General features: G+C 45.4%; 1 protein-coding gene across 2 annotated transcripts in view; it reads left to right on the forward strand.

Moving 5' to 3' along the window:
* Window positions 1-491: 491 nt before the first annotated feature.
* The window catches only part of GLB1L2 (galactosidase beta 1 like 2), a 70570-nt gene continuing 47617 nt past the window's right edge, over window positions 492-23444 (forward strand). Inside the window, exons 1-6 of one of the 2 annotated variants that reach the window (XM_080983468.1) lie at window positions 492-874; window positions 12112-12168; window positions 15963-16160; window positions 17545-17613; window positions 20211-20306; window positions 22769-22877. In XM_080983468.1, coding sequence (XP_080839594.1) covers window positions 525-874; window positions 12112-12168; window positions 15963-16160; window positions 17545-17613; window positions 20211-20306; window positions 22769-22877 — 879 coding nt within the window. In that variant the 5' untranslated portion in view covers window positions 492-524. Of the gene's footprint in view, window positions 875-10521; window positions 10605-12111; window positions 12169-15962; window positions 16161-17544; window positions 17614-20210; window positions 20307-22768; window positions 22878-23444 lie in introns of those variants that run through there. The other variant, XM_080983469.1, reaches the window with a different exon arrangement.

A 23444-nucleotide genomic window follows, 5' to 3' on the forward strand; every position in this document is an offset into this window, starting at 1 on the left:
GAGTGACCTGCTCAGTCCAGCATGTTGGCAGACAACTGCCCAGGTGCACGGAGCCTTTGAGCATGTGCAAAGTGCACTCCGGCAGCTATTCCCAAGGGAGAGTGACCTGCTCAGTCCAGCATGTTGGCAGACAACTGCCCAGGTGCACGGAGCCTTTGAGCATGTGCAAAGTGCACTCCGGCAGCTATCCCCAAGGGAGAGTGACCTGCTCAGTCCAGCATGTTGGCAGACAACTGCCCAGCGCACGGAGCCTTTGAGCATGTGCAAAGTGCACTCCGGCAGCTACCCCAAGGGAGAGTGACCTGCTCAGTCCAGCTCCACTTATGAGCGTGCAGGCGGCCAGCTGCCAACGGGCAAGCCGGCTGCCCAGGATCGCTCAGCCTCTGAGCATGTGCAGATCCAGCATCGCTTTCTGGCCCCCCCGCCCCTTTGCTTTTTGCACGGCTTGGCACCTCGCCAGGCTAAGGCGCTCGCGAGGGGGAACAGGTGGGAGAGCGGGAGCCTTAGAATGCAGGGAGCGAAGCATGATCGACGGGAGAACGCCCGCCCAATCAGGAACGAGAGACTGGTCCCGCCTCCCAAGGCGCGACACCGGCCAATCGCCTGGAGGGACCGGGCCGGCGCTCCCGCCCTTCGCTCTCGGCGCTTCGGCGGCGGCCAACGACAACCGAGCGAAGGTGCCTCCCTCCCTCCAATGGGCGGCGCCCGTGTTAGTAACGGCGCCGCCAATGGTAGCGAGAGTCGGAGTCCCTGGTAACGGAGCTGGGGCTGCGCCGGGCCGCCTCCAAAGCATGTGGAGCTGCGGGGGGCGCCGGCGGCGGCGTCTCTTCGCGGGCGCCTTCCTGCTGGTGTTGGCCATCGTCGTGCTGAGCAGGTGAGAGGAGCCGCTGAGGAGAAAGGGGCGGGGCCTGGACGCGATATGCTAATCTGGCCCCGCCTCCTGGCGGCGGAGCCCCGCCCTTCCCCGAGGAGGGCTCCGCCCATGCCCATATATGGGCAAAACGACCCCCATTCCATTCACCCTTTGGAGCGCCCATAGACCCTTCATCCCTCTTCCTCCCAGCCCCATTCTAGTGGGAAGGGGTTAAATCCAGGTTTCTCCTCTTTTACTCCTAGGGTGCCCCCCACCCACCTTCAATGGAACATGTTTTCACCATGGTCCTCTTCCCCCCATTTTTGCCTCCCCCACCCCACCTTTCCAAATTATATACAGCATAAGGTTGCTTTAGGTGTAAAGAGAGTGAACCTACCTTGCAGGGTTGTTCATAGAATTGGGCAAGTTGGAATGGAACCAGGGGTGATCTAGTCCAGCCCCCTGCACAACTAGATCATCCATGAGAGATGGCCATCCAACCTCTGTTTAAAAACCTTTCAATGAAGGGGAGGCCGCCACTTCCAAAGGGAGTCAGTTCCACCGTCGAACAGCTTTTCCCATCAGAAAGTTCTTCTTGATGTTTAGTGGGAATCTCCTTTCTTGCAACTTGAAGTTCAGGTCCTACCCTCCAGAACAGGAGAAAACAAGCTAGCTCCATCTTCCACGTGACAGTCCTTTAGGTATTTGAAGATGGCTATCATGAAGCTTTTCCTGTTCACATGCTCTGTCTCTGCAAATCAAACTGCTCTAATGATCTTAAAGGTAAAGGTACCCCTGCCCGTACGGGCCAGTCGTGTCCGACTCTAGGGTTGTGCGCTCATCTCACTTAAGAGGCCAGGAGCCAGCGCTGTCTGCAGACACTTCCGGGTCACGTGGCCAGCGTGACACTAATGATCTTAGAGATAGAAGAAAAAAAAACAGCACCCCAAGTTGCAGGACCTATTTTGTAGAACTTCTCTAAGGAGATCTGCGAGTCTAGTTCCCCTCAGAATTGTACACAACCATATTAATTGACAGGCACGTTCGTCAACTGACTAGAAATGACCAGCTGGTTGGTTCAAAAATCAGCAGAGTCTGAAGGGTTAGCTCAGTCAGTAGAGCAGTAGACTCTTAATCTCAGGGTTGTGGGTTTGAGCACCAGGTTGGGCAAAGATATTACATTAGCCCATGCCAGCAAGGTCAGTGGTGAAGAACGATGGGAGTTGATTTTACGGGTGACTTATTAAAAACATGGTGTACTAAACTGCATTTTTAAAAATGTCTGAGAAGGTCCATTTGCAATTTCTCAAGCTTGCTGCCTGTACCCTGGTCTCTAACCATTAAATCATTGAACTGGGGCATGTATAGTCACTCTAGGGTGCATACATAGACAGGAAGGTGCTCTCCAGTGCACTTTAGTTCTTTTTGAGAATCATAGGAGAGAGAACTCAAAGCTTTCTAGTATATCTTTAACCAAAATGAGAAACTTCCTCCATCCTCTTAAATCAGTGTCAGATGGGCAATTCCAAGGTAAACAAGTTCAGAGAGGAAGAAGGAACTCTTAGCAATATGCAGAAGGGTGGGTGAGTGTTAACAACGATATGAGTGTGTCCTGTTCTCATCTGAAATATTGGAACTTTTGTAAGCAGCCTGGCTTGATTGATTGTGCTTTTCTAGGCAGTTTGTCCTTCAGCCCTCCATCAAAGATTCTCATTACCTCTCTCCTTAGCTCAAGATCAAGGCATTTAAAGCACATCCCAATCCCCAAGCAATCCTGGGAACTGTAGTTTCTTAAGGGTGCTGGCAAGTTGTAGCAATGTGATGGGTAAGCTGCATTTCCCAGGATTTTTGGGGTGGGTGGGGGATGTGCTTTAAATGTACGGCATGTACACAGCTCAAGAGTTTACAGGACACAAATTCAGTCTTAAGAACTCTGAGAAGTTGTAAATCATTATAACAGGAAGATAGTGAGCCATGTTTACACATGACACATGTACAGCACTGAACATATGAGGGAGTCTGGGATTGTGCCCACTGGCCAAGCAAGAAAGGGCCTTATGCATGCACAGCTCTTCCTTGTGTTCAGTCAAGAAACAACCTGACTGCCCAAAGGCTCTTGGCGTGCATGTAGGAAGAGCCTTTTCTTTCTAATGTTATTTGGGTGAGTCTGGTCATTGGGTGCAATCCAGCTCCTCACTTATATTACTACCAATGCAATTTTTGATTAAAAAAAATTAGTTTTCCAGTAACCTCCCACTTTGGCAAGGTATAAGACCCCTTATGCAGCCTTGAAACGAAACCCACAAAAATTACTAGCCTTAAAAAATAATAAAAATGTTCACTAGCCTGAGAAGAGACTAATAGCCTGCATTTCCATAGAAAAGGGGAAGCACATTCCTGCCTTCTGAGGCTAGCATGGAAATGTAGACTAGTGGCTTCTTAGCAGGCTAGTAAAACATTGCCTTCTAAGCAGGCTGGATGGAACGACTAACTCACTCACTGGCCTTCAGAGAACTCCTTGTCACCTATGGCTACCAGGTTCATTGTTAGATAAAAGGCAGCCTTTCATTGTTACGAGACACTTGTTTCCATACAGCAACGCGGAGTTGCCACAATGCAGCCCAGAGATCCTGTTGCGTTTAAACATTAAAGGTGGTGCTCAACTAATTAGCTGTGCATTTGCAAGAATCACCACTAGTTCAGTTAGACTTCCCCTGTCTCTCCCTTCCCATCCCAGCATTATCCATGCATGTCCCCTCCACCCAGATCTGCTATCCAGGGCTGGGGAAAACTCATAATAGATTCAGGACTAGGGAAGAGAGAGGGAGAATGTTCTGTTGTGCACTGAGAAATCCTAGCATTGATGAAACCAGCAGCTTAGTGCTACTTTGGCTACAACCCCCTGGGCATAAGAAGAATCTTGCTGGATCAGGTCAGTGGCTGATATTGTCCGGCATCCTTTTCTAACAGTGACCAACTAGATGCCTGTGGGAAACCTGATTAACAACAGCACTCTTCCCACTGGTGATTCCCAACAACGTATTTAGAAGCTTACTGTCTCCGACAGTGGAGGTAGAATATAGCTTTTGTGGGGCTAGTAGACATTGATAGCCGTATACTCCATGAATTTATCCAATCCTCTTTGGTCTCTAATCTCCTCTTTTGACTATATTCCTCACATTGATCCTGCACTGGCCTTTTAGCCCACTCTCCTCTCCTGTCTGGTGTAGCAAGTAGGACTTCAGTTCTATCAACAGTAGGCAGGGAAGGAAGGTGAGCGAAGGGACTGGTGAAAGGTTCAGCATCTCAGCAGCTTTATATCCTTCCAGTGCATCAGCATGTTTAAAGAGACAAGCAATATTTCTCAAGTGGTTGTCTGGCAGCTGGTGAGAGGAAATGTACTGGTTTATTGTACCTGAGTGCATTTTTCTTTTTAGGTCATGAATAACTGCATTTTGCGGTTTACATGATCACTTACTGTGTCACTATAAAACTTGCAGCACAAACCTAAACATGTTTACTTGGCGCAGTGGTGGGGAACCTGTGGCTGTGCAGATGCTGTTGGACTCTGATTCCCATCCTTCGCCTTGTTGACTGAGGCTAAGGGAAATTGGGGACCGACAACATCCAGACGACCACAGGTACCCCATGCGTGAGGTTCAAGAAGTGGAGCTTCAAGTGTGTCTAGGATTGCAGCCTTGATCAGCTTTAACCCAAGTCAAACCTAGAAAAATTCCACATAAACAAGACATATACAATTCAGGTTGATCTTCCAGAAACTGCCAACCAAGTAATGCAAGCAGTCAGTTTCTCCTGGTGTGTGTCTCAAATTAAATACACTTCAGATGTTAGTGCACTGCCGAATGCTTGAAGCAGGGTTTTGAGCTGTAAGGCCAACTCGAAGGCAAGTTTCTGCTCTGTAACCAACCCTTAGCATTTGTTTTTATCTTCTCTTCCATTTTATTTCTTAACTCCTTTTAGTGCTTCGTTTTGTTGTTTTAATTTATTGTTTTATCAAATTGTTTTATGGTTCTAACTCCCCTAAACTGTGAGGCTGCATGAAGCTGGGCTGGGCTGAGCACTTCGCTAGGCAGTGCCAAACGCAAGGTCAAGTCAAAGTTTACAAGATACTAGTTATAAATTAAGGAAGAGAAACATCTTGATTATCAGACCTGTTGACGAGCTGCTGTTCCATTTTGATGATCACAGTGGGGAATAGGAGAGGATTTCCCCCTCCCTCTCTTTCACATCATGCTTATAGAGTATGACGCTAAGCAACATTATTAGGTTATGGTGGTAGGTATTCTGCCTTAAATTAACTTGAAGGGTGTGATTGTGTATGTGGCTCCAAAAAGACAGCCCCCCCCCTTACCATTTTGGCTGTGGGAGAAAAGACTGCTGATTGAGGGGTGCCTTTGCTTCCTTATGATCTGATAGTTTATGCTTCTTTGTTGTTTTATGTGGGTTTATTATCATCTGTTCCCTGGCTGCACAATGTTCAGTGCTAGCAGTGAACCGACATGGATGAGATTTTATAACTTTCCAGGTAGCAGAGGTGATAGAAAGAAATCTGTGTACTGAAAGACTGCTGCTTGCTCTTCATTTTGAAACATTGGCATACTGGGGCCCTGTGTCATCCTGCTATTTCTGGTATCCTTTCAGTAGTGGTCCCCCTCCCTCCCCATGATGTCCCTTTCACCTGCTGTTGCTTGACAGACACACACAATCTTTTTTGTATGACTTGGCATCTGGTTTTACAAAATGTCTAAACTAAAGTGTAATTCAGCCCTCGGATAAAGCTATGGGCAGTTGTAGAATGCTTGTAAGCTTTCTGTTTCCTTTGGGATACTGTTTACAGGACAAGCAAGCTATGGTTTATACTGAAGACATATTTGGATGGATTGGCATGCGACACAACCCTTTGGGTTTCCCAGAATATACCCCATTTCCCTCCCTTGTTTTATACATGTTCTGCCAGATGAACAATTCTATGTGATTTATAAAACTTTGATTTTAAAATATGTAACAGCCTTGTAAATGGGACCACAAATTATCTTGCTAAGAGACTGGTAGCTTGTGTTGGCAACCAGCATAGAAAGGCAGCATCTTAGCAGGCTCGTAAACAATGAGTCTTCTACCAAAAGGATGGATAGAGGAGGGATGGAATGACCTGTCCCTCTTGCACCAACCTACTCAGTCACCTATGTGAAATTTCTGGTCACCTGCAGATGAGTTGCTAAATAGAAGGCTGGTCCACTACAAAGTAGGGGCTAGTATTGTTCTTTGGAGCTCTAACATCTGGCAGATTTGGTGCTGTTCAGGACCCACATGTTTTAATTACTCCCCCAGCCACCACCAAAAACCTAGCAAGAGCAGTAGTAATGTAATGTCGTTAATTTGTTATCGCTTTGTGAGGTACAAACAAAGCACTATCTTCTCCAGCAAGGTGTAGACAATATCTGTCATTGACCCTGCACAGTGCAAACAAAGCAGCAAAGCAAGCATGAAGGAATCTAGGAAACAGGGCATGCACACAAAGAAACAAAGAGCAATTCTAAAACAAACAATGCTGTGATTTTATGAAGTAGCAGTTAGGCTTTCTAAACCTGCCATCTGCTCAGTGGCGTAGCGTGGGTTGTCAGCACCCGGGGCAAGGCAAGTAATTTGCGCCCCCTAACCCGTGGATTTGCGCCCCCTAACCAGTGGATTTGCGCCCCCTAACCCCCAGATGTTGCGGCCGGTGTGGCCGGCCCCCCCTGCACCCCCCACGCTACGCCACTGCATCTGCTACTAGAAAAGGGCAGAATTGAGCCTGAGGCAAAATAGGCTGATGTCGATTTAGTTCCATCAATGTAGATGGGGGTTTGCAAAGTGATAAAAGCAGAAAAAGTTGGGTTCCTGTCCATTACTCCAGCCTTCTGGGCTGCACAGTGTCTCCCTACCTTCATTTCTGGGTGAAAGCATTAAACTGCATTCATCCTTCCAGTTCTCCCCACCCCTTTTTATTAAAATCATTTGCTAGCTGTCTTCTGTTTTCAGACCTGGAGACTCGTGGGACTTGGTTGCTGGTTAGAGAAATTTATTGCTCATAAGTAGAATGGGAACATAGAGAGGCTGCTAGCAATGCAATCTAGCATATGGCACAGTCTGACCTACTGCAGTTCTCCCAAGAACTTTACACCAATAGGACCTGTGCAAGATGCCATTGTGTGAGTAGTTGCTTGAGATCATTGGTGGGGATACACATTTGAACTTTTGTAAGAGTGCCATTCAGAGCCATATAGTTCATATTCAAGGGCGGCGAACCTGTGGCTCTTCAGATGTCACTGGACTCCTAACTCCCATTAGCCTCTTCAGCCAGAATGATTGGTAGTCAAGGATGATGGGAGTTGTAGTCCAGCAACATCCGGAGGGCCACAAGTTCCTCACCAATGCTGCCAAGTTCCTCATCAATGCTGCAACCTCATTCAGGTACATATATCGAGGTGCACACCTGATTTATGCCTACTGCTCCTGATTCAGCAAGGGATCTGTGAGCATAAATCTGCTTACGCAGATGCACCTCCTTAGGGAGATTGGTTGGTGTGTGTGTGTGTACAAATATCAGCACATATTTCTTCCTGCAGGAGCCAGTTCTGTCCTGCTTCTTAATTCTTCCTCTTCCAGAGTCATCTTCCAACCATCTCTTGCTTGTAGATTCATTCTCCTCCAAAGAACGCTGTCACAGCTATTCTTATCTGTGACCTGTTAAAGTTGAGTAATAAACATAGCCCTGAGGTCAGTGGGGAGATGGGTTTTTAATAAGGCCTTTAAATGTAATGTATATTCTGGTCAAGGTTTACAGGAGTTTAAGTAAGAATTAATCTGCGATGTTATGTCCCTGGGGGGCGGGCGGGTAGGATCCACTGCAGAGTATTAGGGCCCATCCATATCTTAGCTCAATGTGGCTTGTGAACCCCTCAAGTCCCCTTCAATTCATCCTCACCTATGTGACATTCTGCTCCTACTGCTGCCACACACTTTCCCCTCTCCCTATCCTTTGAAACGCCAAAAATCCGATTGCATCCCACGTTACTCACTCTCAGGCCAACCCACCCCACAGGGTTGTTGTGAGGATAGAATGGGGAGGAGGAGAACTATGTATGCCGTCTTGAGCTCTTTGAAGGAAAGGGAGGGATATAAATGCAATAGCATTAAAAAATAATAATAATCCATAAATACAGATTAAAGATGGAATGGGAGAGACGACAAGAGACTGGTTTGGGGATGTTCATGTGTCCCTGTGGGTGTTTTACCCAGTAAGAGCTGAGATCTCATAGCACAGAAACAAAGAGAAAGCCAGAATTTTGCTGAGGCAGTCACTGCCAGGGGAAATGTTTCCCAAGCAGGCTTCAAGCGGGGTGGGGGTGGGCGTGGGGGGTGGGCATTACTGCAGAGTGATGCCATATCTAGCGGGATATGATTTAAAGGCTTTAAAATAAGCGTTACACATAATACAACCACTCCTTGTCGATCATAAAAAGTAATGTGCAAGGAAAGATGGATCTCCAGAGCTATAAATCTGTTCCTGTGTCAGGCTAATAGTAGCTCATGCCAGCCTTGGTGCTGCTAGTGTGGTGGGTGGGGGATTGTTTTGCTTTTAGATATATATCCATCAAAGCGCTGATGGATGACAAGCCTGTCCCCATAACTCATTCTGTGTCCTGGATCCCACCTGACTTTGAAGCCGGTCTTTGCAGGTGTATCTTTTAAGCTCTCCTGAGGGTGTTTCATTTTAATCATATTTATTAAAATTTCCAATAATAACAGAATAAAGAAGATAGAAAAGAAAAAGAAAAGAAAGAAAAGAGACCAATTTTAAACCCTTATGTTCATAACCTTCTTTCTGGAACTCCCTCCTTCCCCTCCCGACTGTATTCCCCTTTCCCTACGTTGGTTCCACAAGTTCTCATTCCCAATTTAACCTAATATGTTATACCTAATAGCCAATTTAAATTACAATCTTAACATCACTCCTCACCTTTAACAAAATAAAACAAAGATTTTTTCCCCCAAAATCTACCCCGTTTCCTTCCACGAATTCCCCCTTTTCTTTTTTTTTCCAAAACTTGTTAAATCAAAATACCAAAGTTATATATAAAAAAAAAAAAAATTTAAAAGATAGAAAATAGAAGAAGATTCCAAAAGTTGATTACATAGCCTTTGGATTCTAGAATTCCCCCTCCCTTCCCCGGTTTAGATTCCCTATGTCCATCAGTCTGTATGTTGTCGGCCTGGAGGTCTCAAGTCCACAGCCAAACTTTCTCAATTCATCTTGCCGGTTTTCTTTAAATTTACTTATTTTGATAATATTTAATTTCAAAAGTCCAGTCTAATCGAGGCCTTTAATTTCCCTTGATCATTGTTACTCCTCCCATTGTTCTTGCCGTGGCGTAGTTGGTCCTTTACTCTTTTGTTTCTTACTTTCTCAGGTTTCTGTCTTGTTCAGCTGCAAAACCATTCTTATTCTGAAATCTAGTATCTCTACAGAGGTTTGTTATTCAGGAGCTTACTTAAATAGAAAGATTCTATTGTGTTGTCACCTCTGTAGACAAAACAAATATTTCAGTTTTGCTACTTTCCCAGGAGCTAAGACCAGTAATACACATCCCAGAGTAGTTTTCCATATACGCCGCTTGTAATGTCCCAAAGCCCCTCTAGAGGGATTGCAATAACTTTGTGTCCTCTCATCCAAAAGTCAAATTGTTGTTTCTTTTTCCATCCGACATTTTGTATCCATATTTATATCCAATTGTATCAAAATCAACCAGCAAAATACTTGTAGCAAAGTCCTCTTTATATTCTCAAGATTTGACAGCTACTTTGACAGCTGTCAAACTCTCCATCTCTCTCCGCCAGGTTCTCTGAATCGCCCCGGTTCCCGGGGGGGGGGTTGCCTTTTCCCTCTCACCCTCGACTCTCCTCCAGCACAATTCTTGTAATGATTCCATCGTGGAATTTGGTATTTTTAGTCAGCAATAAACTTCAGAATTGATCTTGGTTTCTCAGTCCTTGTTTTAGCATGTTTACAATCAGGGAGGGGACTGACTTCCTTTTTAGATCCCCCCCGCTCGTGCCGAATCCGAAAAAAAAAAAATCCTTTTTTTTTTCCTCCTTTTGTACCCGGTTACCCAATTACTCACGGGTTTTTGTTAAATGTCCGAATTTCAAATGGAAGAAGCCAGCGCTCTCCGACGAATGGCATGCGGCTGCACTCGGCAGGGGAAGCGATAGACTCAAAGTACCACGCCACTCCCAGGCACCCGATCCGTAGCCTTTAAAAAGGCTCCTTCACGAGTCGGGAGGGCGCTGACGGTACCAGCCGAGTCCCCATGTCCACGGGCCCCGTGCCCGTGGTTTTTAAGGGTCCCCGCGTCGCCGGCGCGGTAGGACCCAGCCCCTGCCGAGCCGGCTCCCTCCGGAGCTCGGAGGGAGTCCGCCATTCGGCGATGGCGCCAACCCGGAAGTCTCTCCTGAGGGTGTTTCATCTCTGCGGGGATTTTTGGGTGTCTGTTCTTATGGGGCTTGGAATATTTGGGAAACTTGTGGATCCTGAAAGGTGGGAAAACCATATGCCACCCCCCTTCCAAACACCTGCTATATATATATATAGAGAGAGAGAGAGAGATAGATAAAGTAATGGTTTGATGTGCTTTAATTGTGCTGAGATTCTGCTGCTTCTTGTTTATTTTTGCTCTGTGTCTCCTGGAAGGTGAGCAGAAGCCTTTATAAAACCCACAGTTCTGCTAAATGCTCCCTCGTGTAAGTAGAAAGCATAAGTCAGTCACTTTGGAGGTTACAGAGAGTTTCTTGTCCAAAGTAACAATTGACTAAGCCTATTATTTGTGCTGTGTGGTTCTTCCCTTTGCATTGTACAAAGTGGGAGTGGCCTGCTGAGGGTAGGTCCTCATACTTTTGGAAACAGACTTGCCCTGCCTGACCTTTTTTCAAAACACTTGTTTGAACAGTGGCCAGTTTGTTCTGACTCAGCTAGGACCACTTGATGGATCTCAGATCCAGTCTGCAAGCTGCTATTTGACCATCCCAGCTTAAAATCTGCTGTATATTTTGGAAAGTTGCTTGCATGTTCACTATGCATCCGTATACCTTGTAAAGATACTATAACCAACTTTTCCATGATGGTTCTTGGGACTGAGGAGCAGGTTTGCATCTGTGTTTGGATACAACTGGAGGCCATTTTGAACCAAGATGGTGGGTTCAGCCTTTCCAAACTGCACTGATTTTTACCCCGGATGTCAAAACCTCACTGATTCTTTTTGTTTGTTTCTTAGAATTCCCACACAATACCAGGTAGGAGGTTGCTAATAGTAGCACAAGAACAAAACACCGCCACCAAACCAGGTTGCTGCCTTTACGGGACTTCAAATCTAAAAGTTTTCAACAGACAATAGAAAGAGAGTAAAATAGGATAGGAAAGGGTAACTATTACATGTATTTCAGCTGGGGGCAGATCTAAATCAGGCAATATATTGCGCAAAACAGAAGGGGATAAGGAAATATATAACAAAAAACAAATTAGACTGGTGGTGTTGCTTACTTTGTGGCTACATGATCAGCTTATTTTTTGTACATCTGACTTAAATGATTTTTCCTCACGCCCTGCTTGCATAGCAATCACGTCTTGTCCAATGAAACATTATGGAGAATGGGACTTAAGTGCCATTTATTTCCGTGCATCTCCTCTAAACGTGACTAAGTTTGGATCCAGCCCATTGTTTCTCATGCTTTGGCAGAGGCCCCAGCCTGAACCCGAACTGGCAAACTTAATTTATTATTTATTTGTTTATTTAATATAGTCCGTGGGCCGTTTTTCTGCACGTGCACCCTCTGGCATTTTTGGTAAAACAAATCGGTTAGGAATAGCAGCCAGACAATCAATAAAACCAACACTGAAAGGCAGCAGCAGGGTGAGCGGCGAGGCAAGTGAATTAAAATGACAAAATGCCTGTGTACATAAAAGCATTTCGACAGCTTCTCTGCAAATGCATCAAGAAGGTGTCCGCTGGATGTCCCTGGAGAAGGAATCCTGGAGTTGTGGCACCACCGATGAAACAATCCCTTTAAAAAGGAAAGCAGCAAAATCTGTAGCATTGGGAATGCTGGACTTTAAACTTATCACCGGGGAATGCTAGCTTGTCATTTCTTGCTGGACCTCCCAATTCAGACATGCCACATTTAATGCGAACTTCTTTTTCCAGGTATATCCCCTGCCTGCCTGTTGTTTCGGAGGCCTGTAGGGATGAGGAGGTTCAGAGGTACTATCTATACTATCTGTGTGGTCAGGATTTCCAAGTTTCAGATTTAGTTTCCTTGATGCTGTGTTGTAGTTCAGAACTCATATCCCTTCCTCACCAAATGCTTCTTTTTTACTCTTTGCTAGTCTCCTTTCGCTAGACTGTGCCAGCAAGAGAGAGGCTTCTTCCCCTTTACCCTGAATTGTGATGTCTCTCCCCAAACCCTGTGTGTTTAGCCTAGAAACGGTATTTATATATCGTCCAGGGTCTAGCACTGTATGGTGTAGCTTGTTCCTGTTGTGGGTGTTCAACTTGAGATCCTGAGATTTAGGAGGCCAGATACAACGCTACGTATAGGTCTTCCTTTCCCTCTGTCTGGAAAGAGGATCCCAACCCATGCAGTCACCACTGTAAATACTTCCTCTATGGCTTCTCCTACAACTGGTGGGAAAGCATTTTTGGAATCTGTCCAGTTCAGTTTTCATTTGCCCTTTATAATAGAGTTGGGGATGTTGTTGGACTCCAACTCCCATAATATCCGACTCTTGGTCATGCTTGCTGGGGCTGACCAGAGCTGGAGTTCAAAAACATCCGGAGGGCCACAGGTTCCCCATACCTGGCTTACAGTCAGCAAGCATGCTTGACGCTGCTTCCCACCGTCACTTGGGAGGTAACATTCAAGGAACTAAACTGCGAGTGGAGAGGAGTGGGGAACCCACACAGGCAGTCCAGTTATGTGTGGCTTCTGTGATTTCCATTGATCTCAATGGCGGTTGGGTGGTAGGAAGCCGCTGGTTCAAATCTCAGCTCCACCACAAACATACATTTCTTCACTGTGGGGATAATCTGAATGCCCTGCTTTGTTATAGGGCATTGTAAGGACTGCCAGTGAGAATCCACTACATACTTAAGGGAAGTGCTTGTATAAACACCTTGAGCTGCATTGGATGGCAACCTGGTGGGTTCTTTCAGAAGATATTTTCCAGAGAGCATCTGATGCTGTGGTATAAACGGGGAAGCCTGTATGGAGCCCTCAGGATCCCTGCTTATCTATACTATTATTACAGCTAGACAGTTTTTTGTTTCAATATCCAAGTTCCTTATTAGCTATCTAGTATTATCTCATTGTCTCATGAAGTGGGAGTGGGGAGAAGCAAACTGTTCAGTTGTGTGAGGAAAATGAACATGGCAGAACTCAAACTCCCGCCACACCCTCTGTATTTCCATGGGTTGGCAGTGCCAGAATCTGTGCCTATTTAGATCACTGAAACATATGGAGTCTGAAAACAATGTTCCCATTAACCTACTTGAAAAGGCCTGCCATTTTGAAAACTGTCTTCCTGTTCCATGGGCTGCAAGTTGCCTTTCTCAATGTTGCTGGAGCCTGGATAGATGGTACTCCTACAACTTCAAGCTGCCTTTATTGTTATTATTATTACAGCTTGGGAATGATGGTCTTCTGACCTGGTGGGAGTTGAAGCCCAAAACAGCTGGAGGGCACCATGTTTGGGAAATGCTTTCATAGCCAGTATCATAAAAAGTTGTTTTCTAGTAATGAGTGCAGAGCGAAAAATAAAACGAAAGGTTCCTTGCATCTATGAAATGGGAAGACGGTGACGGGCTAGATGGGAGAAACTGGGCAACTTGCTTCATGAACCGGGAGGCCAGTAGGCAGGGTGGCATGATTAAGATGTGGGCAGATAAGGCAAATAAGAAGGCAAAAAGGAAAGCAGGTGAACAGTGACCAAAGTGGTAAGAAAACATTATGGCCATGGTCAAACCATTCATTTAAAGCACTCCTAAAAAGTCTGATATTCGCCCAATAATTCTGGGAACTATAGTTTGTTAAGAATGCTGAAAGTTGTTAGGGGACCTCCTTATTCCCTTTGTAGAGCTACCAAGAGTCAGTGTGGTTTAACAATCAGTCCCTCTTTCCAAGAAACTCTGGGAGTTGTAGCTCTAGAAGGGGTCTGGAGGGCCTTCTAACAACTCACATCACACTTAACAAACCACACCTCCCAGAATTCTTTGTGGGTAGCCATGATTGTTTAAAGTGGTATCATAGTGTTTGAAATACATGGTGTGAACGTGACCTGTGTGAGGAATTCTCATCCCAATTTAACTAGTCCTCAGCCAGGGTCATTGTTAGGGGGTTTTCAGCAGGCCCCAGATCTCCTGCACCTGTTTTTACACTTTAATAAACCAACAACTGCAAAAATGTTGCTTTTATGGCTACTGGGTGTGCTGCAAAACACCATTCTGGTGAGATGCCAGCCACCCATCATCTTCATTTCCCAGAGGCATATTTACATATAAATTTGCATTTATGCCAGGTTGTATCATGGAGTACCCCGAGTCCTTCAATGTACTGGTATCTTGCAATGCCCATGTCCTCAGCAGTCCCCCCCTCCGTTGCATAGAGCCCCTCTCTCCTATGTAGCAAGGACTCTGCACATCTTTGATCTGCTAAGTAATACTTCTAAAGCATCTCCTGCTCGAGGCAATGTAAGTGCACACAACTGCATTATGCTCTGTGATGCCGTGGCCATTAAATCTACCTGCATTTAAGAGTAATAAGCCACATTGCATAATTAGACCACCAGGTTACATAAGTAATACCGCCACCCCAAAGCTGAACACTAAGGATTCAGAAAAAAACTTCTATTTTGGATTCTTGAAAAGATGCGGAGGGGTGTGTGTGTCCAGCCCTTGGTGGACCAGTGCTGTACCGTGTTGGATGCTTCCTTAGCTATGGACCTCACTGGGTTACCTATGGCCAGACACTATCTTTCACTGTAATGTAGTCCACAGGATTGTGAGGATAAGGCAGGGTCACTTCTGTAACCTTTTGGAGGAACATAAGGATAAGAATCTGACTGACTGACTGATGGGTCACAGATTGTTTAAACTTGGACTTGAGTTGTGTGTGTGTGTGTGTGTGTGTGTATATATATACACATCATCATCATCATCATCCATACAACAGGGTTGGTGAACCCATAACACATGCTAGATGCAGCTATCAAAGGCACTTACAGCCTGCCCGATTCTAGCAAAATCTCCCTATGCAAAGGCACCTCTTCTCCCTCTGCTCTTAGACATCCTAGCAATGGTGTCTCCCTAGGGAGAAGAGGACCTTTGCAGAGTAGATGGAGCTTTCCTCTCCATTGCAGCACTGAGATGGCAGGAACCTGCTTCTTCTGCTTCATTTTTGCTTTCATCGCAGTGCTGAGCTAGGAGAAGGGGGGAAACCCAGTACTGTGCCTGGGGGGAAATGCAGCAGAGAGTGTGGTTTCCCTTCCCATTTCTGGGCTAGGAGGTGAGAAACCTCTCCTCCCAGCCTAGTGTTGCCTCCCACCCTTCCACTCATCTGCTGATTGGCTGTCTAAATGTGTGTGTGTGCGCTTGCCTGTCTGTATATATCTTGGCCACACACCCTGCTGGCATCCCATCCTTGGAGGGCTAACTAACTATGTGAACCTTGGACCAAAGGTTTAGCCCCACCTGCCATCCAGTATAATTATTTGTACATATAAAACCAGGATGTAAGGGACAAGGGTTATTTCCTGATCTTCCTGAAGAGCTAGTTTTTAAACATGCAGTTCAAAGTAGCATGACCCAGGCACAGCCTTGCCTTTTCAGCAAGAACTATACCGAAGAGTGCCTAAAAGACCCACACAACCTCTCTCTGTTATCTGACTTGGTAGTGTTCCCCAGCTCGCTTTGACAAGAAGTCAAACTAGCTGTCACTTTCCAGGAAGTCTCCATGTCTTGACTTTGGCTGTGCTACCCCTGAACTTTTCCCCCCATTCTAGGTTTAACTGGAGTGGCCTGGTCCCCATGCGCTTGCGGGGCAGGATCCATGGCTTGCAGGCCAGGAATTCTAAGTTCTTGCTGGAGGGCAAGGAGTTTCGCATCTTTGGAGGCTCAATGCACTATTTCCGCATCCCCCGTGAATACTGGAAAGACCGCTTGATTAAGATGAAGGCCTGCGGCTTGAACACCCTCACGACGTAAGTGCTGCCCTTACTGCAGGCTCAGTCCAGTTTGTAGCTGCTGACTTCATGGGAACATGATAGGAAGCTGCCTTAACACAGAGTCTAGCTTTGTGGCATCTCTCTACACCAGAGATGAATTACCTCCCCACCTTTTGAGGGTCACATTCCCACTGGCATAAACTTTTGAAGGGCGTGTACCCAAAGTGTGTGAGGCTGCATATCTTCCTGCTGCTCCCTTTCTCTCTTATGCCACCCTTCACCCCTTTTTTCCCTTTCCATGCCACTCACATGAAATTGTACCAATGTCTACACTGGCAGTGGCTCTCCAAAGCTTAAGACAAGCAGTTCTCCCAGGCCTACCTGTAGATTCTGGGATTGAACCTGGGGCCTTTTTGCATGCAAAACATGTGCTCTGCCGCTGAGCTACAGCCCTTCCCTTAAATTTTCTTCTATAAATTGGGGACACTGAACTGTGGGGGCGTGTGTTGTCACACAAGCCAACCACCCTCACCAAAAGGCAGGCTTTGTGATAAAGCTGGAAAAGGAAAGGAAGGAAGATTCCAGTGCACAAAAAGAAGAGAAAGACAGAAGACCTCAAAGAGGGGATACTTAAGCAATCCAATCTCTGTGAATTCCAAAACAAAACAGTTCATAGTTTTCTTACTGATCAGAGATGAGCTGTCCATTGGAGTTTGTACTTCTCCAAATGTTGTAATGCTGTTCTTGGAAGTTATACCAAAAGTATGTATTTAAACAGGTATTCTGAAAGAAATGTGTCTACAGATATGTACTAAATACATACTTTGAGAGGATTAAAAAATATCAACAGATTAATGCAAAAATACTACAGAGTTATGGGTAAAAATCTGCAACATGGAGTAGAAATGGATAGATTCACCCATCATTCTTCAGTTATAAATATTATTTGCCAGTTAAGCCTTCCTTGGGAACAACTAATTTATAAACTTTGGGCTAATAAGTCATTCTGTGTGCAACTTTTGACATCTCCCTTGTCTTAATTTCCATACTAAAAGTTGATGTCACCTGGTGTTAAGGACTTAACAGCTTCTTCGAGTGGGTTGCATGTATATTGCATACAAAATTCATAGGAGAGTAATGTTTATGTTTCTTACAACTTGATCACTGGTTTTCTTTTCCAAAAGAGCAAAACTGTTGGCAAACTTTTTACCACACCTCATAATTTTTATTTTTATTTTGCAAAGCCTCCAGCAGCCAGATAAAATTGCTTTGGGGGCCCCAATCCGCCTCACACACCACCATTTGGCTATTGTTGCTGTAAAAGATTTATGGGATGTGAAGTGGGGATAGTCAGCTGATTTCCTTGCTTGACCCCTGAAACCAGTGTTGAAATGGGCAGCTAATTCATTCTGTCTTTCAGGTATGTCCCATGGAATCTTCACGAGGAAGTAAGAGGGAAATTTGACTTCCGCGGAAACCTGGATCTGAGGTACCTATCCTGATCTGAAGTATGGATCTCACGGTCCATGGCTGAAACAAACCCCCACACAAGTAAATTCTGCAACCTGAGAAATCAAATTTATTGTAAACAAATAATGTTATTCAGTTGGGACAATTTCTCTGGCTTTAGTTGCCCCTGGCTGCAGAATATTGGAGCAGGGTTTGTAGTTTACAGAACATTAGACATTGGAGGGGGGGGTGTTGTTTGGGTTAGTAATGCTAGAAGAAGATCTGGGGCCGGGGAGAGAGACTGGGAGGGAGCTGTGCTCTATCCCTTTAGAAGTGGAAATTTTTCAAAGCTCAATTTGTGAAGACACAAATTAAGCTGAGAGGAAGGATCTTCAGGGAGCAGTATGAATAGTTTCCCTCAAGCTCTATGAGTTAAAGATGAGTTAATAAGGAGATTCCTGCCCTGCAATTCTGCAGGCTTATGCCCTGCATAGCAATCTTTTGTTTCTCCACTCCATTTGACAATAAAGCTTGTTCAGAGTCTGCCAACCCTATCCATAAGGGACTGAGTAAGAGGAAGAAAGATATGGTGAGTCAGCATTTGTTAATAACAGGTGCTGAATTGTCTCTGTGCCGGATAAAGCCTGCTTAAGGCTCAGCGTTCATTCCTTCCCAGCTCAGACCAAAGCTGCATCTACCTCAAATCTTTTTACATTTTAAAAAATTAACTTAATTTTCTTTACAATCACAAACAATAAATTATAATTTAATGCTTTTTTAAAGCATTAAATCCTATTCATTCCATGTGTAATATCTAGCAATAGTCACAGAATATCCAGCAGTCGTAATAGAGTATTACTCTTAAGTAACATGAGCCCTCCATTGTCACCGGAATGTGACTTGGTTGGATATCACTATGTATTTCCCAAATCATAATCTGTACAATTTCATATAGTTTTGCAACATTTCAGTTATGCCTCTTTTACCTTTTGAAGGGTGCAGTGTAACGTGTCAAAAATTAATAAAGGTTTCCAAGTTCTCTATAAATTTATTACGGCATTCTCATATGGCTCCATTCAGCAGTTGCAGGAATCTTGGACTGTTTCTTATGTTAGCCAGGGTAGGATGCTTACAAAGGATGTATTAAAATACTGCAGGATACAGCAGGAGGTATTCAGTGCCTTCCTTCTGTTAGTGCAAGTGCAGTGGTACCTTGGTTGTCAAATGGCTTGGCTTCTGAACAAATCTGCTCTCGAACGGTGCAAACCTGGAAGTAAGTTTGTGAACTTTTTCTGGAAGTTGAACGTCCAACGCAGTTTCCACGGCTTCCGACTGAGTGCAGGAAGCTCCTGCTGCCAATCGGAAGCCGCACCTTGGTTTTCAAACGCTTCCAGGAGTTGAACGCCTCCTGGAATGGATTAAGTTTGACAACCAAGGTACCACTGTATCTATAGTTGTGCAATGGAACTTCCCTCTCCTTTTCCTGCTTCTTTTCCCCGCCCTGCCGTATGTTCTGTGCCCTCCCCAAATCTTCTACAAAGTGTTGGGGGAAACCAACAGATTTAGGGGGCATACCGGGGAAGGAAAAATCCTTGTGCTAAGAGAGAAACATATCTGGGGCTACTTTGGATAGAAGCCCAAGAATAGAATGCTTCAGTCCTCATTATTTCCATTTTCTGTCGGTCTAAAATTTTGATTGCATCCTTGGCAAGAGAACGTCCACAAGGCTGACGACTGATACTCCCAACTTTGAGTGACTGCTGTAGGCTGAACTGAGTCCATGGTGTGCAGCCTGTATCATTGTTTTACAATTGGCCCAAATCACAGATGATGTTCTAGAGGATGTGACTTTCCATCACATCAATGGCACCAGACCTGGGATGTGGGTATGGCGGTGTGGTAAAAAAATCTGGGGAGAAACGGAGATTTGAGCATGCAGTTAAAGTGTGACAAAGCCATCGGATGGCTGTACTTGCACCATATTTCCTGTCCACTCATTTGTTTCCTTTCCAAGCTAAAGTGTTTGGGAAAGGGGTCTTCTCTTGCATTTGAGCTACCAAGGTATTTGGCTAGCCTCTTCTAGAGGCAGAATGAAAAACATATGGGCTCATCTGATGGTTGATGTCCGGCAAGGATAAACTGCTGCTGTTCATTTGCAGTTTAACCACATTTTAATGTGCTAAGCATCTAAGGGATTTTGTGGTAGTAGTGAAGCCTTGGGCTGTAATTGGCTGAGATGCTCCAGTGCCACAGACAAACTGGCCAGTGGGAAGAGAGGCAAAGACAAGCATAAAGTTTTGAAATGTAGTGGGCTAGCAGCTATAATTGACTTTAGATGGGAGAAGAGGAAGTAGTCATTAGAAAGAAGGGGAAGAAGAAAAAGCAGAGGTGAGAGTGCAATGGGAGAGAGAACATGCAGAGAAGGGAATCAGTGTTGCAGAAACATGGAGTGACGTTCTCATATATTGATTTGAAGCAACCAGTTTTAAAAGCCAATGATTTTATCACTACAGCTTGTGGGATCTTTCTAGATCATTGTTCTCCAGATCTGTAAGGTTTGCTGGTTGCTGTTCCTTACAACATCTTCCGCCAGCTTTGTGGTTCCCTCACTCTGCCTAACGCTGTTTCCTTTTCCAGGGCTTTCCTTAGGACAGCTGAAGAAGTTGGGCTGTGGGTGATTCTGCGTCCAGGACCTTATATTTGCTCTGAGTGGGACCTTGGTGGTCTGCCCAGGTAAGTCTAGATAGTTTTGGTTGTCTTTTAGAATGGCAGTCAACCTTGGCTCTGCAGCTCTCAATTCCTACTGCCCACCAGGACTTCAGGGAACAGACTCTTAATTAGGAGAATGCAGAAAGGCTGGCGATTCTGAAATGGCTAATTGTAGTCCAAAATTACAGGGCAGCTGGTTTCTGAAGTCCAAAATACAGGGCAGCTGGTTGCTGAAGGCTGGCTTAAATGCACACTTACCTTCTGTATTTTCCTTGTTGGCCCTGGGAAACTGGGTTTCTACCTCTTATTTTTGAACACCATTTCAATATTAAGAATAATAATAAAGATGGGTAGGAGCAATTTCATGTAGTTACTTCAAATATAGTTTGGTTTTGCATATTTGATCTGAAGAGATTTGCTTTAACTGAATCTGTAAGCTGCTTCAGACAGCAGGAGAGACAGGGTACACAAATATTTTAAATAAATAAAAGATGCAGCAGCATCAAAATAGACAGAAATGTCTCACGCTGGTTTACCACAAAGGGGGAGAGAAGGCGTGAGAGCAGAACGAGGGAAGATCAGCTACCCGAAAGGTTCTCTGCGGAGGCTAAACCTCTGGTGGGAAAGATGACTGGAGGAAATAAATAGGTGTGGATCAGCAGCTTATGTCAGCAGCTCCCTCGAGATCTGGTAACCAGGAGAGGATCCCAGCGGCTATGCTGCGCTCTTGAAACCTCTCATTTGCGCTCCCATTTGCATCAACAGGAGGTTCCCATGGGGTGAGGTAGGAGATGAAGAAAGTCCACATGCAAAGCAAACCTAGAAAACAGCCCGAGGATGTTAGAGATTCGCTCCTGCACATGGGGAGGCTGAGAGAGGCGCTGAGAGAGGCACCTCAAGGATAAAGCAGGTCACAGGGTAAAGTCAGCCCACGGTTCCCTGCTGAATTCCCTGACTTAGTACATAGCAATATTCCTACACACATGGTATTTTACATAGGAAACAGAAACAGAGTCAGAAGGACCTTCAAAGGTCATCTCGTCCAACCCTCTTCCAATGCAGGAAATCTGAACAGTGATGGGGATTTCATGCATCAGCAAGAGGGTGAATGGACTAGCTGATTTTAAAATAAATACTATTATTACATTTAAATCACATCTTTCCTCCACAGAGTTTAAGGCACTGTGTACGGTTCTCCTCTCCCTCACCCTCAACTAGGACGTTCATAATAAAGCATGCAAGTTTTGCAGACTTATGCCAAAAACCCACAAAGTGTCATATGCGTGGCAATTATTGCTTTGCACCCTTTATTATTTTGCAGAGAAGAGAGGAGGAAAATGCTTAGTGTTCAGAGCAATACATTTTTTCTTTCCTCTTTTTGATGCAAAGTGTGAACAAATGTGCCCTGTTTGCGCTGCCTCCTCTTATGGGTGCCTATACCCATTTTCTCTGGAACGCTATCAACTGCTTTTGTGCATAATGCTTGCGGGGGGAGGGGGTTGCAAATTCTTTCCCTGTGAATAACTGAAACCAGAAGACTCCACGAACAAATGTTCCTTTTATTCCTGGTGGTAACAGGAACACTCTGACATTAGACTCCTTCTTACTGACTCCACTCTGCATCAGCTCATCTACTGTCGCATCCCCATTCCTGCTCCCTGCCCAATCCCACTGCCTCGTCCACTACTAATTCTTGTCTCCATGACTCTCATTGTGTTTTTAACAGTACCTGTGACAACCGTTCCTTCTCCATTCCTCAGACCCACCTCCTCTACATTCTAAAAGGATTTGTAAGGAGGATGGAACCTCCAAACTGCCTTTCATAAGGAAGCCTTTCCCTAACCCAGTGCCCTTTGGATGTTGTTGGACTACAACTCCCATCACCCCAACCCTTGGCCATGCAACCCTGGGGCTGATGGGAGTTGGAGTCTGACAACATCCAAAGGGCACCAGGATAGGGCTGGGAATCCTTGCCATCCCCAGCCCCTCTCCCCTGAACTACCAAACCCAGGGCTCAGTGGGGAGAGAAGATAACTGTTAAACCCATTTAGATTCTGCAGTACAAAGATACCTTAAGTCACAGGAAGGCTGTGGTAATTTCCCCCACTTGGACCTGCTGCACTCATTCCCTGTCAGGGAAAAAGCCAGGATATCAATAAATATTAAATAGTAATAATTGAAACACATATCCATCCCTTCGTGCTCCACCCCACCTGCATCTGATCTTCCCCAGCATGCCACCTCCTGCTTCCAACATTCCACTTGTGCTCTCCATCCTTAACTTTAACAACCTGTCCCTCTTCTGCACTCTAGCTTGTAGAGCAGAGGTGGGGAACCTTAGGCTTGGGGACCAAATGTGGCCTAGCAGGCTTTTGGGCTTCCCAAAGATACCTGATTGGCTGTGGGGCGGAACAGATGTTCCTTTGGTCTGATCCAGCACGGCTCTTCTTATCTTCTCACAAGCTCTGGTCCTTTTCCCTCCATAGCTGGTTGCTCCAAGACCCCGAAATGCAACTGAGGACAACGTACAAAGGCTTCACAGAGGCCGTGGATGACTACTTTGATCGCCTGATGCGCGAGGTAGTCCATCTTCAGGTAAATCAGATCATGGGCTACGCTGCTGCTGCTAAGCCACTTGCGTTTTTAGACTAGGGTTACCAGGGTTGGTGCCAAGTCAGGGCTAGCCCTTGTGGGGTGGGCTGACCTGGAAACAGTGATTGGGGTCTGGGAAGCTGCCTCTGCCATTCTGGTTTTCTGGCCATGCTCGGGAACAGCCTTCCCTAATCTGGTGTGCTCCAGACCTCCCACCAGCCTCAACAAACACAGCCCGTGGTCAAGGATGATGGGAGTTGTATTCCAACAGCCCTTGGCTGGCACCAGTTTGGTAAAGGCTGCTCTAGGGTGATAATACGTCAGGCATTCTGGGGTATTGTGCAGAGATCAAAAGGCAGCTGCTTCCCAGCTGCTTTCACCATAGTAAGCCATAGTAGCAAACAGCATAATCAAGGTTGTCCTAAAGTTCTGTGTCGTTCTGTGCTTGAAACGCCTTTGCAGTCAATGCAACTGTGCTACCTATATGTTTATTATGGTGCAATAACTTCTAAATGTGCAATGCCCTGTGATGCTTTTAATTTTCTTCATAACCTGCATATCTCACACTTG

Source organism: Podarcis pityusensis (genome assembly GCF_964106645.2).
Source record: "Podarcis pityusensis genome assembly, chromosome: 15".
NCBI classification, from domain to species: domain Eukaryota; kingdom Metazoa; phylum Chordata; class Lepidosauria; order Squamata; family Lacertidae; genus Podarcis; species Podarcis pityusensis.